This window comes from Falco rusticolus, chromosome 9, assembly GCF_015220075.1.
Source record: "Falco rusticolus isolate bFalRus1 chromosome 9, bFalRus1.pri, whole genome shotgun sequence".
In the NCBI taxonomy this organism is placed as follows: domain Eukaryota; kingdom Metazoa; phylum Chordata; class Aves; order Falconiformes; family Falconidae; genus Falco; species Falco rusticolus.
In genome coordinates, this window is record NC_051195.1 from 47213800 (window position 1) to 47227917 (window position 14118).

At 53.6% G+C, this 14118-nt stretch overlaps 1 protein-coding gene across 4 annotated transcripts in view; it reads left to right on the top strand.

The window, feature by feature from the left end:
* The window catches only part of GPSM1 (G protein signaling modulator 1), an 83033-nt gene that overhangs the window by 63103 nt on the left and 5812 nt on the right, over positions 1-14118 (top strand). For 3 of the 4 annotated variants that reach the window (XM_037399960.1, XM_037399958.1, XM_037399961.1), the window contains one exon: positions 13772-13931. In XM_037399960.1, the coding sequence (XP_037255857.1) occupies positions 13772-13931 (160 nt within the window). Of the gene's footprint in view, positions 1-7201; positions 7434-13771; positions 13932-14118 lie in introns of those variants that run through there. The other variant, XM_037399962.1, reaches the window with a different exon arrangement.

Consider the following 14118-nt stretch of genomic DNA (forward strand, 5'->3'; position numbering starts at 1 on the left):
CTCTGTGTGGCAGGGCAGATTGTATCTGTACCAGCTGCAGGGTGATCAGTATCCTTTATCCAGGGCAGCGATGGCTTGCGGACTGCTTTCTGAGGGCTGGTCCTAGAGCTGCCATTGCAGCATCCTGCCCGCATTTTGCTCTGAACACAAGCAAGGCAGAGGTATTGCTGCCTCTGTGCCTGTGTGTCAGCCCCTACGCCTTGTCCTAGATGAGAGGCTTCAGTACTTAAGGTCCAAGAGATAAGGCTGAATTCCTTATCTTCCTGTCTACAGGATATTCTTGTTGCTTGGACACTCTCTTTCTGCTTTTTCCCACTACACCTGTCCCTTTCCCTTGTTCTTCCTTGTTCTTGTTTGTTTTGAATCAAAGCTGCGCTGTGCAGAGGAGATAGGAGGCAGGATTTAACACAAGCCTGTACTTGTGCATCAACCACATACAGAAAAAAGGACGTTCAGGGTGCCCCGTGTACAGGATGGCTGCCAAGCCCTCGGCTTTGCAGGAGTTACACCAGGGATCCACAGGGACTGGGTGCTGCTCAGACCCCTTGGGCTGAGGATCAGGGGAATGTATGAAAGCACATCTGAGACCCCGTATTCCATTCATAACTGACTAAGTGTGGAGGCCAGGTTTAGAGCTAGAAACCTGTAAAAGCAAGCCTCTTACCAGAGGAAACTGCTCTGGGAAGGAGGTGAAAACTGAAGTGGTGTCCAGGGTCCCCCAGCAGACCTCAGCTGGAGATTACGACAGGTCTGCAGAGCAGCTAGTCCAGTGGTCCAGGCTGGGGCTGACCAGCCAAGCTACTCAAATACATTCTTCTTCCTTTGACTCATTGTAACTGAATTTTCAGTTATTGGCACTTTGAAGCCATAATTGAGGTCTGCTTTCCTCCTTGCACAGCCTCTCCTCCTGGCAAATTGTCAGCCATCAAGTGGTATGAGACAGTAAAAGAGATGTTACAATCACCATTTCCTAGAAACTGTCACTTTAAAGAGAACAATACTAAAAAGAGGGATGAATCAAAGCCAGACCCAGAGCAATAAAACTAAATGTTTGTCTTTTCTCAAAATCTGGAACTCTTCATTCATTTCTAGGGTCTCTGCTGTGCCTGGGGCACGCTGTACACCCACAGTTCCGGCCTCTCTCATTTAATAAACTGCACATGCCAGAAGAGCTTAAAAAAGAAAATCATAGTCTAGGTTCTCTTTGGATGTAAATCAGCATAACTCTGCTTAAATCACTGGAGCTATGCTGACACCAGATGACACGGGGGCCTCTGGTGACCGGGGATTTTGTTTGCTTTTCTTGCAGGACTCTCTCTTGCTCAGCCAAGCGCGAGTGCGAGAGCATGGCTGTGCCTGTGTTTCACCAGGGTGCCAGCAGCCACCTGTGTCCATGCCAGCACCGGGGGCTGAGCTCCCAGCCCTGGCTGGTGGGGTCTGGCATGTCAGGGAGCACCTGAGGATCCAGCCGGTCTGTGTGTGTGGACTGAGGCTGGGGAGGGAGCGTGGTCTGGCTGTGCTTGCTGGAGCCGTGCTGTCTGCTTTTCTCTTGCTTGCTGGGTCTATACAGACAATAGCTTCTGTACCAGTAACTTGTGTTTCTCTTTCTAGGAACTCTATTTAAAAACCAGGGAAATGCACCCTGCTAATACGGGGTTTGGGTTTCATCTGACAGACCTGCAGCGGTGCGGGAGCCTGTATAATCAGAGCAGTTTTGTCTGTACCTTATCTTTGATAGCAGCTGTTACCAGCTGCTGGGCAGGGCTATGGCGCTGGAGGCTCTCCCAGAAGATGCAAACACGCACGACCTTGGGGCAAGTTTGGCTTTTGTCTGTTACTGCCCAGCTTTGGGGAGGCTGGATCACAGCCTGTGAGCAGCTTGTCCTGTGTGGTCACTTGGTCACCCCGCTGCCTTGGTTCATCACCAGGGCAGCTCTGACCCCAGCGTTCGTTTGCAGTCAGGCAGGAGATTTCAGTGACCTCGGTGAGGGACAGTAACCTCCTTTGGCAGTAGGTTGGTCTCTAACCCACTGCTTACGGGGAAGATGCGGTCCCATCCAGTACCAGCCATCTTTTTTTGGATTTAGGATAGTCTTGGGGTGAGTGAGGGTTTCAGGCTTTCTCTGGGCTGTCCTTGCTTCTGTGTTTGGACTCAGTGCAGGAAACTGAGGTCCCTGCGAGCTGGCTGGGCATCCTCTGTGGTTGCAGGAGTAAAGAGAAGGATGTGAATCCATAAATCAAAGGAAACGAGGAAGGTTCAAGTGCTGTTTCTTGGAACTGACGATAAAAAAAACAGTTGGGGCAGCAGGAAAGCTCCCTCTGCCCCTGTATGAGTGTGACTGTGAACGCAGCTGTTGAGGGGGGATGTCAGGGTTAGAGGTGCAGGCATGTCCCAGCTGGGCAGGAGAAGGTCTCCCTGCTTTTGGCAGTCGTTGCTGGCTGCCCGCTGGGCTGGGCACAACCTGCATCCAGGGTTGATGTGGCAACCACAGGCTGCTGCTCACACCACCTTCAGCCTGCACCCGTGTTTCCCATTAGCAGTGCTATTTTTGAGCCTCCCAAGGCAATTAACACCAATTAATCTAAAAAAGACTAAATAATGGGTTTTTAGAGCCCCCGGCTCTTTCCCGTTCTCCATACGGCCCCAGAAGACTCCAGCCTGAACCTGGCAGAGGGCTGAACCCAGGTAAGCGCTTCATGTGCAGGGACTGCTGGGGAAGCTGCTTGAGGAGGTGTGCAATCAGAAAAGGGCCCGGAACAATCCCATGGATCCACTTTTCTATCCTGGATCATGGTACCTGAGCCACGGAGAGAGTTGCAGTTCCCTGCAGTGCTCATTGTGCTGGAGGAGAGGGGGAACCAGAGAGGTACGGTCCTCCTTTGAGAGCCAGCAAACAGTGAGACCACTGAATATGCTTGGGTGCAGGAGGTGCCGCTCCCCTGGGGTGTGCAAAAAAGTCCCTGGAGGATTTTTTGCCTGTATCTAAAGCCGTTTGCATCCTAGTATTCTCTGGGCCCTGTCACGTAGAGCAAATCAGCCTCCCTGTCTTTGCCTTTCCCAAATGGGGCATAGTTTCATCTTGCCCTTTACAACAGCATGTACCAGAGTAAGAGCTGCTTTTTGCTGATAGGAAAAGCTGTTTCTGTGTTCACATGTGATTTATGTCTTACCTGTTTAAGCTCTCCTGAGAAGGGCTGTGTCTGACCATCGCTGAAATGGCAAACCCACAGGTACCGGCCCCAGAGTCCTCCCCACCCCCAGCACAGCCAGGATTTCGTGTTTTGCAGGGTGCCTTGCATAACAAGGCCTTGATCTTGAGTGCAGCCTTCAGGCATTACTGGAATATGAGTAAATAGTAATTAAGATTTGGGCGTTTGCAGTGAAGGGTGTTTATAGGAAGGTTAGGTGTGCGTTATGGGTCCTAATGTAGACGGGTGTACGCAGATCCACCGACTAACTTCACCAGTTCGTTTCCACCCCTGGTAAAGGTGCTGCATCTGTTCAGCTGCTTTTTGAAACAGTGCTGCGCTAAGAGCAAGTAGGTGTCTAAATAAAAGTGTGTTTCAAGAAAGCAGCACAGTTTTGGCAATCCAGAGACAAGCAGGCTTTTTTTTTGCAAAGCATTTTCAAAGCAAATTGTCAGCAGGTTCCAATTTCAGCAGCACCGAGCGCGGTATATTGTGGGGAGGAGGGCATATCTGCTGCTGGGGGAGCCTTGGATCATTTCCATCGCTGAAAAGGAGCGTGTCCTTCACTGGCAGCGGGCTTATAGGCACCTGTCTCCTCCATCACCTCCTACTCCTCAGTAGGGCTGGAAGTGGGGAGGTGGCGGTGCGGTCTAGTGGATAGAGTAGGTGACTGGGAGTTGAGCACTCTATATTAACCTTGGCTTCTGTGCTAATTAATCAAGAATATGGGTTATATCCTTTAAAGCAATGGAGTTATTTCGGTTTTGCAAATTACTGCTGCTCAGCTGAGACTCAACAGCTGAGCGTGGTCCTAGTTCCACCCCCCTCCAACTGCAAAGTAAATCGCTGCAACTAGTTTCAGCTGAAACGTTGTGCTTTGCTGCTCGGGTGCATGGCAGGTACCACAGCTCTGTGTGAGGGTGAGTATCAGTTACACTCCAAGAATTTACTGCTGGCCAGCATCTACCTATAACCTGAATTGTTCTGAGCGAGTGGTTCAGTTCACTCCCAGTTTTGGTGTTGAAGGGATCCTCCAGGTTTCTGATGGGCCAAATTGACCTCTGTAGCTGCCCATCTTCTTTCATAGACTGGAGGGACCATCCTGGAATGATAATGCTGCTAACTTGTCTCCTTGGTTAGTAATTTAAGCTTCAGGTGCTAAATCTAGGCTTGTGTGTTTCTGTTAAACGGTGATAGGGAAACCCAGCCTGGCATGGTAAATCCTGTCAAAACCTATGTGGAAAAGTTGCTACATTAACGACAAAGTATGGCTGTAACTGTTAAGAGTATGTTTGAATATGCTGACTAATATATTGCTTCCTAAAGAGAAACCAGAAGTCATTCCCATGCCATGGGTGCACTGGTCTCAGCAGTGAGGGCTAGTTACCTGGCCTGCGATTTCAGCGTAGGTTACTGTCCAGCTGGTGAAAGAGTGTAAGTCCAGTATGGATAAGGCTGTTGCAAAATCGGAGCACAGTGGCACTGGCTTTCAGGCAGTCAGATTGGCACTGCAAGTAGCAGAGGTTTCAGTAACGCTTCAGCCAGACACCCACTCAGGCACGCCACGTTCTGTCTCAAAATAAAACCAAAACCAATACTGTCACCTGCTATTGATCCAAAGGTGTGGATTTAAGCTGCATGTGGCAGTAGGGCATGCTCCCAACAGGTCAGCAGTTACTCGATTAAGGAAAGAGGGAGCGTGGGTGTTGTTTTGGTTTTGTTTGAAACAATAAAACCCAAGTTATTTGAAATCTTAACAACAGAACCAGCTTTTAGCACCGGCTTTTATAGGGATGAGTGGGCGAGTTGTTTAAAGGAAAAAAAAATCTTTGAAAACAGTCCAAGTAAGGGTTATAATTTCATCCTACAAAGGAAGCGCGGTGTGCACGTCCTGTGTTTGAGCAGTGTGTGTATGGTCTGCAGCAGGGGCTGTGGCTGTGCAGTTTGCAAAGCACACCGAAGGGCACACGTGTGCAGAGGGCACGCTCGGGTACACACTCGCAGCGCCCTGACATGAGAACTGGAACCTGAAGTTGCAGGTGATGTCTGCAGATCACGGACGTCTCACTCTTCTTTGCTGCATCCTAAACCCAGATGCAAAAAGTTGTTTCCTCTTGCTGCTCCAAGCACCGACCTCTGGTGTGTGGGCTCTGCTCTGTGTTATACCCATCTTCTGCATTTTGCCCTCAATAGCGGCTTCAGATGCCCCCTTTCATAACTGTTCCAGGTCGACTCGGCAATTCAGATAAGGGGCAGAGTCTCAGTTCTGGTTCGCTCCCCTCTTCCCCCTCCCCACCAAAGTATCCCCTTAACGCAGCCCCCCAGCAATGCAGCAGCAGGGTGACAGTACCTGCAGCGTCTGTGCCCCCGCACTCAGTGTGACAGCAGGCAGGTCGGCTGTGCCCTGCTCCTTGCCATTCCTTGCCCCTTCTTCCCCTGCTCAGTTGCTGCAGCATTTTTAAAAATTAAATCACAAACTCAATTGGAGTTTAGTATGTGAGCTCCCCAGGCAGCAGCTTAGTTTGAGGCCAATTCCCAGTTGTCTCTCGCCTTCCATAGCCTGTGGCACCAGAACAAAATAGGTGCAGAGTAATTGCCTTTTTGCCTGCTTTGTCCTGATAGCAGGATTTTGCAAGGACCTGTGTGACGGAAAGTTGGCCTTTTCTGGCACATGACAGATGGGGCTCCACCACAGGACAGATCCTGGCCAGCATCACTGGTGCCCCGGGGGGGATCCATCTTGCATGCCTGAAGCATCCCCACCGTGACAGTTCTGCCCGTGTCTCATCAGCACGGGGCATCTTATCACTTGTTGCTTCAGAGCTGGTGTTTGCCCCGAGCGCAGCCTGGTCGCCTCCCGTCAGCCAGATCAGCCTCGTGGGCACTGATGGATCCACAGTTCCGGAGGGTGGCTGCCCCAGCTCTGCCGCTGTCCTGCTGGAGATGCGTTATGCATCCGTGACGCCTTGCCCTTGGGTCCAGGATCGTTACAAAGCTCAGTGAGGCTTCACAGCCCCTCTTGGGGATGTAAGGGGGCTGAGAGCTGCTGTGCCCTGCGTGCTGCCTGGCAGGGGCCAGGGCCAGGCACCGAGCCAGGAGTCCTGATCCTCAGGCCCCACAGTTCCCGTGTTTCTATTATGAGTGACTCCTGGAAGTAAATTTACTGGTATGGAAAGGCACGGGCAGTCCCCAAAAGCTGCATTTGTTCAGGATAAAGAAATTTCCTACTTTTGCAATGAAAAATGAGAATGAAGTGTAAGAGGACAGTGTGGACAGTGAGCTGGAAGTGCCAAGGGGGCTCTGTCCCTGTTTTGCTACTGCCCTGCCAGGTGGCCTTTGGCAAGCTGCTTCTCTTCCCAGTGACCCATTTCACTGTCAGAAATCCATTTTGCATTCACATTTCACAAATGGGAGGTAAGAACAGCTCTTTGGTTGTTGCGTAGCATTTTCATCTTTCCATGTTTAAAACCTTGTTGCAATTAGAAATTTCCCTCTATTAAACAGTGGTACATCTAAATTAAGAGATACTTGTGGCTGAGCATCTTTGGCTCTTGCGATAAGACAAAAAAAATCACATATCTAATAATATGAGGAGCAGGAGGACTATCAGGAGCTAAAAATGGTCCTTCAATATTTTGGTGCTTTAAATCTGTGTGATCATTTTGTGTCTGTATGTGCGCATTGCATTCGCCGTCATGGTGTGTGTGCCTGTAGAGCTGAGTGTGTTTGCAGATGTAGTTTAGGAAAATTGATCCCAATCTATTTTTAAGGTAAAGTGTGTGTGGTGGGTAGGAGGTGAGGAGGTGGAAGGAAAGCTAAATATTCACGTAGCTCCACTGTGTGTTTAAGAGCATCATCTAATAACACTAGGATTGTGGCAGCGAGGTGAGGGAGAGAGAAGCGCTTCGCTGGAGCCCACCCCCTCGTGCAAGGGCACAGGAGTGACTCGGGAGGAGTGTGGCGAGCAGGGCTGTCGCTTTAAGCTGCATCTCGCACCCAGCGGGTCATCGGTGCTGGCGACGTTCTTCACATGGCTGCGCGCTCTGCATAAATCTCTGCTCCGGCAGCCGGAGCGGAGCTGGGGAGAGCTCTCGGAGCTGGGGAGAGTTCTCTCGGCTGCTAGCTGTAGCTAAACAGCATCGAAGCAGCAGCTCCGCATCACCAGCCTCTGCCCTGCGAGGTGAGGGCGTTTTTTACTTGTGGACATGTAAAAGCTGGAGCCTGGGGAAGAGCTGGCTGCTGAGGTCAGTAAGTAAAACTCGCGTTTTGTTTGTGTTTTCCTTCTGTCCTCTGAAATGAGAGGCTAGATCGGGAATAAGAGGAGGAGGTAGATAGAGAGATACAGAAGAGAGATTTACTTGGGCCAGGGCTTGCATATTGCCCATGTATGCTTATTTTTTTGAAGTTATCAGGTAGCTTCAGCTTGAACTTTTTATTATTAATATTTTTGCAACTTTCTGGGAAACGGATGCGAGCAGTGCACAGACTGCTGGGGTGTCTGCCCATGTCTCGTAGCAGAGGGCGGTAAGTGTGGTTGGTGGTTCTCTGTGCCTGGCCACGCTCGCTGGGGGAGGATGGGGTGTCTGCCAGCCCTGCCTTTTGGAGGGAGCGTGGCGGCAGTGCTTGAGGATTGGCATTGAAAGGGAAGTGCTGTTCTCAGCAAAGATGGGACAAGTTTAACAGCTTTTCTGACTCTGAAGATGACAGTCTCATCAAGGAGTGGAGACTCCAGCCGTGTTGGTGGCTGGGGACTGGGAGAGCCCGGCTCCCAACCCTGGAGATAATCCTCCAGACATGTCACCTCCCAGTAAAGCAGGCTGCACCTTTGGGCAGGGGTTTGCTTCCATGCCCCTTCTCCAGCACCCCCTGTGCCCCCCAGGAGGCTCTCTACAAACCGCCCTCAGGTGCCTTTCACCAGGTGAAGCAATGAGATGGGGAAATTAAAGTGCCTGATGTACCTGTGGGGTGAGGGGGTTTGGCGTCATGGCTATGCCAGTGGTGCTGGCCCCCGTGGTGGGTTCCTCTGGGGCGAGGTGTTAGGGTGATACAGGGATAAAGAAAAACCACATACAGAGGACTGGCAGGTAGTAGGGTAGCGTGGGATAAAGCACTCCCAGCACTGGCAGCCCCACTCCTGCCTGGTGATTTTGAGGTCAACTGCCAAGAAAAGAGAGGAGGTAAAATAGTTGTGATGTGTCTGGTTTATAGAGGGAGAGGCAGATAAGGCATGGCACACGGGCATCGATGTGTTGGAACGAGTACCTGCCAGGCCCTGGGCAGATAAGTGCCTGCTAGAACAAGGGGCACAATTTTTCCAAGAACTATCTGCAGTCGAGAGCTTGGCCCTGGGGACAGATTGCTGGATCCTGTCCCAGCTCTGCCGCTGTGTCACTTGGTCAAGTCACTTCATCTCCAGGTTGTTTCCTCCCTGAAATAAGGTGAGGAGGAGGAATTGCGGTGGACACATTTGAATGTCAAGGCAGTGCTCTCTGAGGGAGCAACAGTGAAAACTGCTGCTTTATCCCTGAACTTGCTGCTGCCCACACCTCGTCCCTGACCTGGCCCACATACCAGAGCCAGTCTGCCTGTGAGCAGCAGGTCCAGAGCTGTATCCACTGTGCCAGACCGACCAGGGTCCATCTGCTGCTGGGCAGCGGGTCCTGCCCGCAGGTAGGGCAGTGCCATCCCCTCGGGGAGCTGGATGAAGCTGGAGTGAGAGGACTTTGAGCTTGACAGCTCCTTGCTGCATCAGGGCAGCTCTGCAAGAAGTTGAGCCTGGAGCAGGGGAGAGGCAGGCCAGTGCCCTGTGGGAACGCCAGCTGCGAGAGGAGATGCTGACCTGACGAAGGAACAAGGTTTGGCCCTTTGGGTAGCTCACGAGAGCATCTGTAGTTTGGTGGGCGAAGCTCCCTTCAAAGGGGATGTTTCACCCATGGTACAGCAGGTGCTTTTGGCACATGGCAGCGGCAGGAATCACTGGGGGACATGCTGTGGCTCTGCCAGTGCAGAAATCATCTGCCGTAGTCCCTGGGGGCCCCTGGAGCCCTCTCGGAGCAATCTGGGAGTGTGCTGTTGCATGGCTGTGATCGGACAGGCTTTTGGTGGGGCTGGGCAGCAAATGTGGAGAGAGCTGCGTCCCACCCTGGCTGCCACTGCTTCCCGGGGAGCCCCCCCGGCTCTGCCCCAGCTGGCTTCAAGCCCTGTGGGGGCCACAGGAGGCTGTGGGAGAAGCCACTGTGGCCAGAGCCGTTCAGTTGAGGGTATTTGTAACAGCAGGTGCCCGTGTGTGGTGGGACAGCACAGCCCGGGCCAGCGGTGGGAGTGGGCTGCTCGGATGCCAAAGCCAGACTGGGGACGGGGTGCTGCCCAGGAACTGGTGCAGCGTTGTGGAGCAGAAAGCCTGAGCCACGAGGTCAGTGACATTGCCTTGCTGTGACCGAAGACTTACTGCTTCTGGCCCAGACATGAGGATCTCCCTCATCTACCTGCTAGAACACACTGTGTCCTGCTCCTCGTGGACGTCAGGCGTGGGAATGCCATGTGAAACTAGCACAGAGATAATTAATGCATCTTCAGCCAATCCTGGGATGTGGCTCGGGAGCAGGAGTGTGTTGGGGAAAGGCTCTTCTCTGCAGAGACCCCGGTGGGCAGTGGCCTCCAAGAGGCAACCTGCTGGGCATTTGTGTGCGGTGGCTTCGGGTGTTGGGAACTGGAAAGTGGTTTAGTTCTTGCCGTTAGCCCTTCTGCATTTGCTTAGTGACTTTCCTGAATCCGAGTGAAAATGGCCAAAGGGCCAAGGGCACAGGAGTCTGTTCTGACTTTGTTTCGCTTTGCCTGGGATCACTTCAGCCTTGGTCTCACCCGCGCAGCTGGAGCAGCCAGTCTGAGGGATTTCCCCACGAGATGCTGGTCTGTGCCCTGCACTCCTGTGCCCAGGGGGCAGAGCCAGGTCCCCCAGCACCTTCTTGGCCAGAGACTGTGTAAGGTTTTATTTAGCATGAGTTTTTGGAGAGGAAATAGGTTGCATTTGTGCTCTGCAGGGCAGGGGCTTTGGGCAGCCCCAGCACCAGGCTCCCCTGACCCCTCCTGAAGAGCCACCAGTTTCAGCCGAGCAGAGGGACTCCCTGGGGCAACACCACTGCAGGGAGAGGGGCGAGCGGCAGCAGGCACCCCCTCACTCCCCACAGCTGCTCTTCGGTGTCTTTCCAACACCTCAGCTGTGTTTTACACATTCCACATCCAGCCTGGCAGGTTAAACAGCCTGCTTATCCACCAGCAAATAAATGTATGTAAAAACCCGGATGCCTTCCAGTGAGGGCGACCTGTTCCAGGTGAGCGAGTCCTGCTCTCAGGCTGTCCTTAGGCAGGTTGCTCAGTTCTCTGAGCTGGCAGTGTCCAGGTGGAAATACCACTCACAGAAAACGGACAAAGCTCTGACCCCCACGTAAGAGACCTCCACCTGCCTGGGACAGTGGCCATCCCTGTCTCGCCTGAAGTCAAGGAACAGGAGCAGAGGCTCCATGCCTGTCCTTGTCCCTGCGTGGAGAGAGGCATGTGTATCTCTGTGCCCGTGCCAAGGGCAAGCGTGTTTGCAGCCAAAGCTGCCCTGGGCGCAATCAGCAGCCCCCAGGCTGTGAGTGCAGCAAAAGCCCATGGTCCCTCTGCCCAGTGCAAATAGGGCTGGTTTGCCTCTTTGCCCATGATGAAGGCTGGCTGACCAGTGGAAAATAACAGTTGGCAGGATTGGGGCAGTTGTGGTGTAGAGGCAGAGGATGGGGGATAAGGGCAGGCAGGAATGCCAGCCACGGGGCGAGAAGTGGTCTCAGGGCTGGAAGCCAAGGCAGCTGCCTGGGAACCATTTAGGGGTCTGGGTCTTGGGCCTGTGGTGCCTGGTTTTTGTATGTCTGTGCTATCGCAGGACTGTTGCTCAGCCCTGTTAGGGGATGCCCTGGCTCTCAGGAAGCCTCCTGACCACCCTGGCTGTGCCAAGCCCTGGGCAAGCACAGCTCGGTAGCAGATGGTGGGCCCCAGGGTGTGATTGCGCATCCATCTGCCCTCACAGCTCCTTCCTCGGGGCTAGGAACAGCCTCGTGAGCAGCGGGAGCCAAGCACGCCGTGCCTTGTCATATCTGGGCATTTTAATTAGGGAGGCGCAGGCCTGGGGCGCGGGTTGGCTGGGGCAGCACTGGGGGGAGCCTGGCATCGGCAGGTGCTGACGGGGGCCCTGCGGCAGCCACATCCCGGGCTGCCGCAGCACGTGCGAGCCCTAATACTGGCCCGTGGGCACCGGCCTCCTGCCCCTCCGGGTGCCACCGTACTGGGAGGTACCCAGGCACGCAGCCAGCCCCGTCCCACGCTTTGCATGCACTGGCTGCTCTTCCTACTGATTCAGAGCATCCTTTCCTCTCCCAGGCACGTTTTGAGCAGAGATCCCGACACACAAAATTGCAGGATCCCTGGCAGGATGCACCCAGGGGAATCTCGTCTCTGTGACGGGGAAGCCCTGAGCTGGGGATTCTGACCGACAGGCTGCTCCCTGCAAGGCAAAACTGCTCCTGCGGACCTGTGGCTGCTCTGATTTACTCTGTGCAGTCGCAGGGAAGCGAGCAGGAGGCTTGGTGTGAATGAGCCGGCTTCCTCCTCTAGCCTGAAATTTGGGTCACGCAAGCCAACATAGCAGAGCTGGGACAGGCGTAGTTCATCCTCGGTTCAAGCCCAAGCAAGCTTTGATTTCCAAGGTGCAACTGCCAGCGGTTCAGAGGGTCCGCCTGAGCCGCTGTTTCATTAGCAGATTGGCACGTGGAAGGAGGTGAGAGGGGTTTTTCCCCTCCCTGATCAGCTCCCACATTGCTAATGTTCCTCTCTGGCCCGCTGCTAATTTTGATGCTGCCCTAAATAGAAGCTGAGTGCATCTCATCTGCTTCACTTAGCATACAGGAAAATTGTTTTCCTTCATTTACTGAATCCAACTTGCAGCTTTAACCCTGTCAGCACAAGTCTCTCCTCATTGCAGATCTCCCTTGAAAGGCTTTGCGTGCCTCTGCCCTGGTGAAGAGCGCTCTGCTGGTAGGAGAGGGAGGGCTCCTGAACTGCCCAGAATGGCCACCAGCAGAGCTAGGAGAGGGGCTTTGCTTTGTGAACAGCCAAGGAGATCCCTTTCTGCACTGAAAGCTCTGGTGCTCTGGGCCAGTTCTCTCTGCGCCCTCTCCATCGCTCTGGCAGGGCGTGCTGCTCTCCAGGGGGGACCCAATGCTCCCCCTCAGAGTGGCCTTCCCCAGCCCCGTTCGGGAAAATAGCTCAGCACTGGCAAACCCAGTTGTAAGAGTTTCTGGTTGGTTTCTGTTGTGGTATTTCTTCCAGCATCTGTTGGCACCAGCTCAGCATGCAGGGACCGTTCCTGAGCCTGGCAGATGCCCTTCTTATCACTGTCTAATTTTATATTCCGTTGTGAGTGGCTCCTTGGAAGGATCCGCTGCTCCGACTGCACTGGCCGCCCCAGGGCGGGCAGGACTCTGGGTTTGCTCTCCCAACACGGGGCTCATCTCTGTGCTGGAGCTAGACACAGCACAGCGCTTTTGAGAGGCTGCCTTGAATGTGAACCCTTCTGCAGCATGACTTAAATATATCGCTGTCTAGTGTAAGGTGCTTATTTGGGGCTCATTTTATGAACACGCTTATTTTTGTGCAAGAACTGTTTTCCTGAAAAACTATAATTTTGTGGCATTGGCAGCTCGGTGACTGTTGGAGCAGGGGGTGTACTGAGGACACAGGAGCACTGGAAGGAAGCACTGGGGGTGCGAGGGGCAGTGGCCTGCAGAGGTTAAATTTAGCTGAGTAAAAAGGACGGCTGAGTGCTGGGATGCCTGAGCTCGAGCTGAGCCTTAGCTGGGCACACAGCACTTCAGCCAGGGTGTCCACACAGCTCCCCCTCATCCCTCTTCCTCCCGACCGTGGTCCCTCTCTGAGCCCACGCCTTTGCCAGCTCAGAAGCTCCTCTTCCCAGCGGAGCAGCGCCAGGGCGAATGCTGTCCCCTTTCCTCCCCTCTTTCCCTTTCAGCCTTCAGTTTGTTCTGAGCGCTCAAGATGCTCCGCAGCAATGGAGGCTGCTCTGCAGGTAGGAGCTGGGCGCTGGTTTGGGTGGCACAAGTGCCCAGAGCCTCTGGGGTCAGGCACAGTGCGGGTGACCTGTTGGAGGGGCTGCAGCTCTCCACAACTGGCCATCCTGCAGAGCACGCGTCGCAGAGGAGCTCTGCCCCTTGCTCAGGGGTCCCTGCAGGAGAGGGGACTTCGTGATGTTCTGTGGTCTCCTCTGAGAGGATGGTGTTAGTTTGTCCACGCTGAAGGGTGGCAAGAGAAACAGGGAGAGGTTATTTCGGAGCCAGGAGAACGGAGGGAACAAGTAGCAGTGACCCCCGGCAGGCTCCAGGCTGCGGGGCTTGGCAAGCTGCAGGCACGGCCAGTAGCCAGCCTCTGAAAGGCCCAGGAGAGGGCATGGCGTGTTGCCACGTCAGGCAGGCCAGTTGGACACGGGGAAGTTGTTTGGGGTGTTCTGACTCTCTTCTGTATGTTACTGTCATTCCAGAAAATCAACCGGACCCCTTCGGATGAGGAATGCTTCTTTGACCTGCTGAGCAAGTTCCAGAGCAACCGGATGGATGATCAGCGCTGCCCGTTGGAAGAATGCCCATCGGAGGCGGCAGAGGCAGCTGCCACACCGGTCCCTGCCCTGGGAGAACGGATATGTAAGCACCGATGCGTTTCTAAGTCTCTATTACTATGGGAGTGATGCTGCTCCCATGGTGTGGTGAGCCGTTGTGGTTTTACTGTGAATCTTGTGATGTTTTCCCCAAGCCTCGGCTCTCTGAACCTAGCAGTTCTTTGGCAATCTCCGATGTTATTTAAGGAAGAAACATTCTTATGTTAATGGTT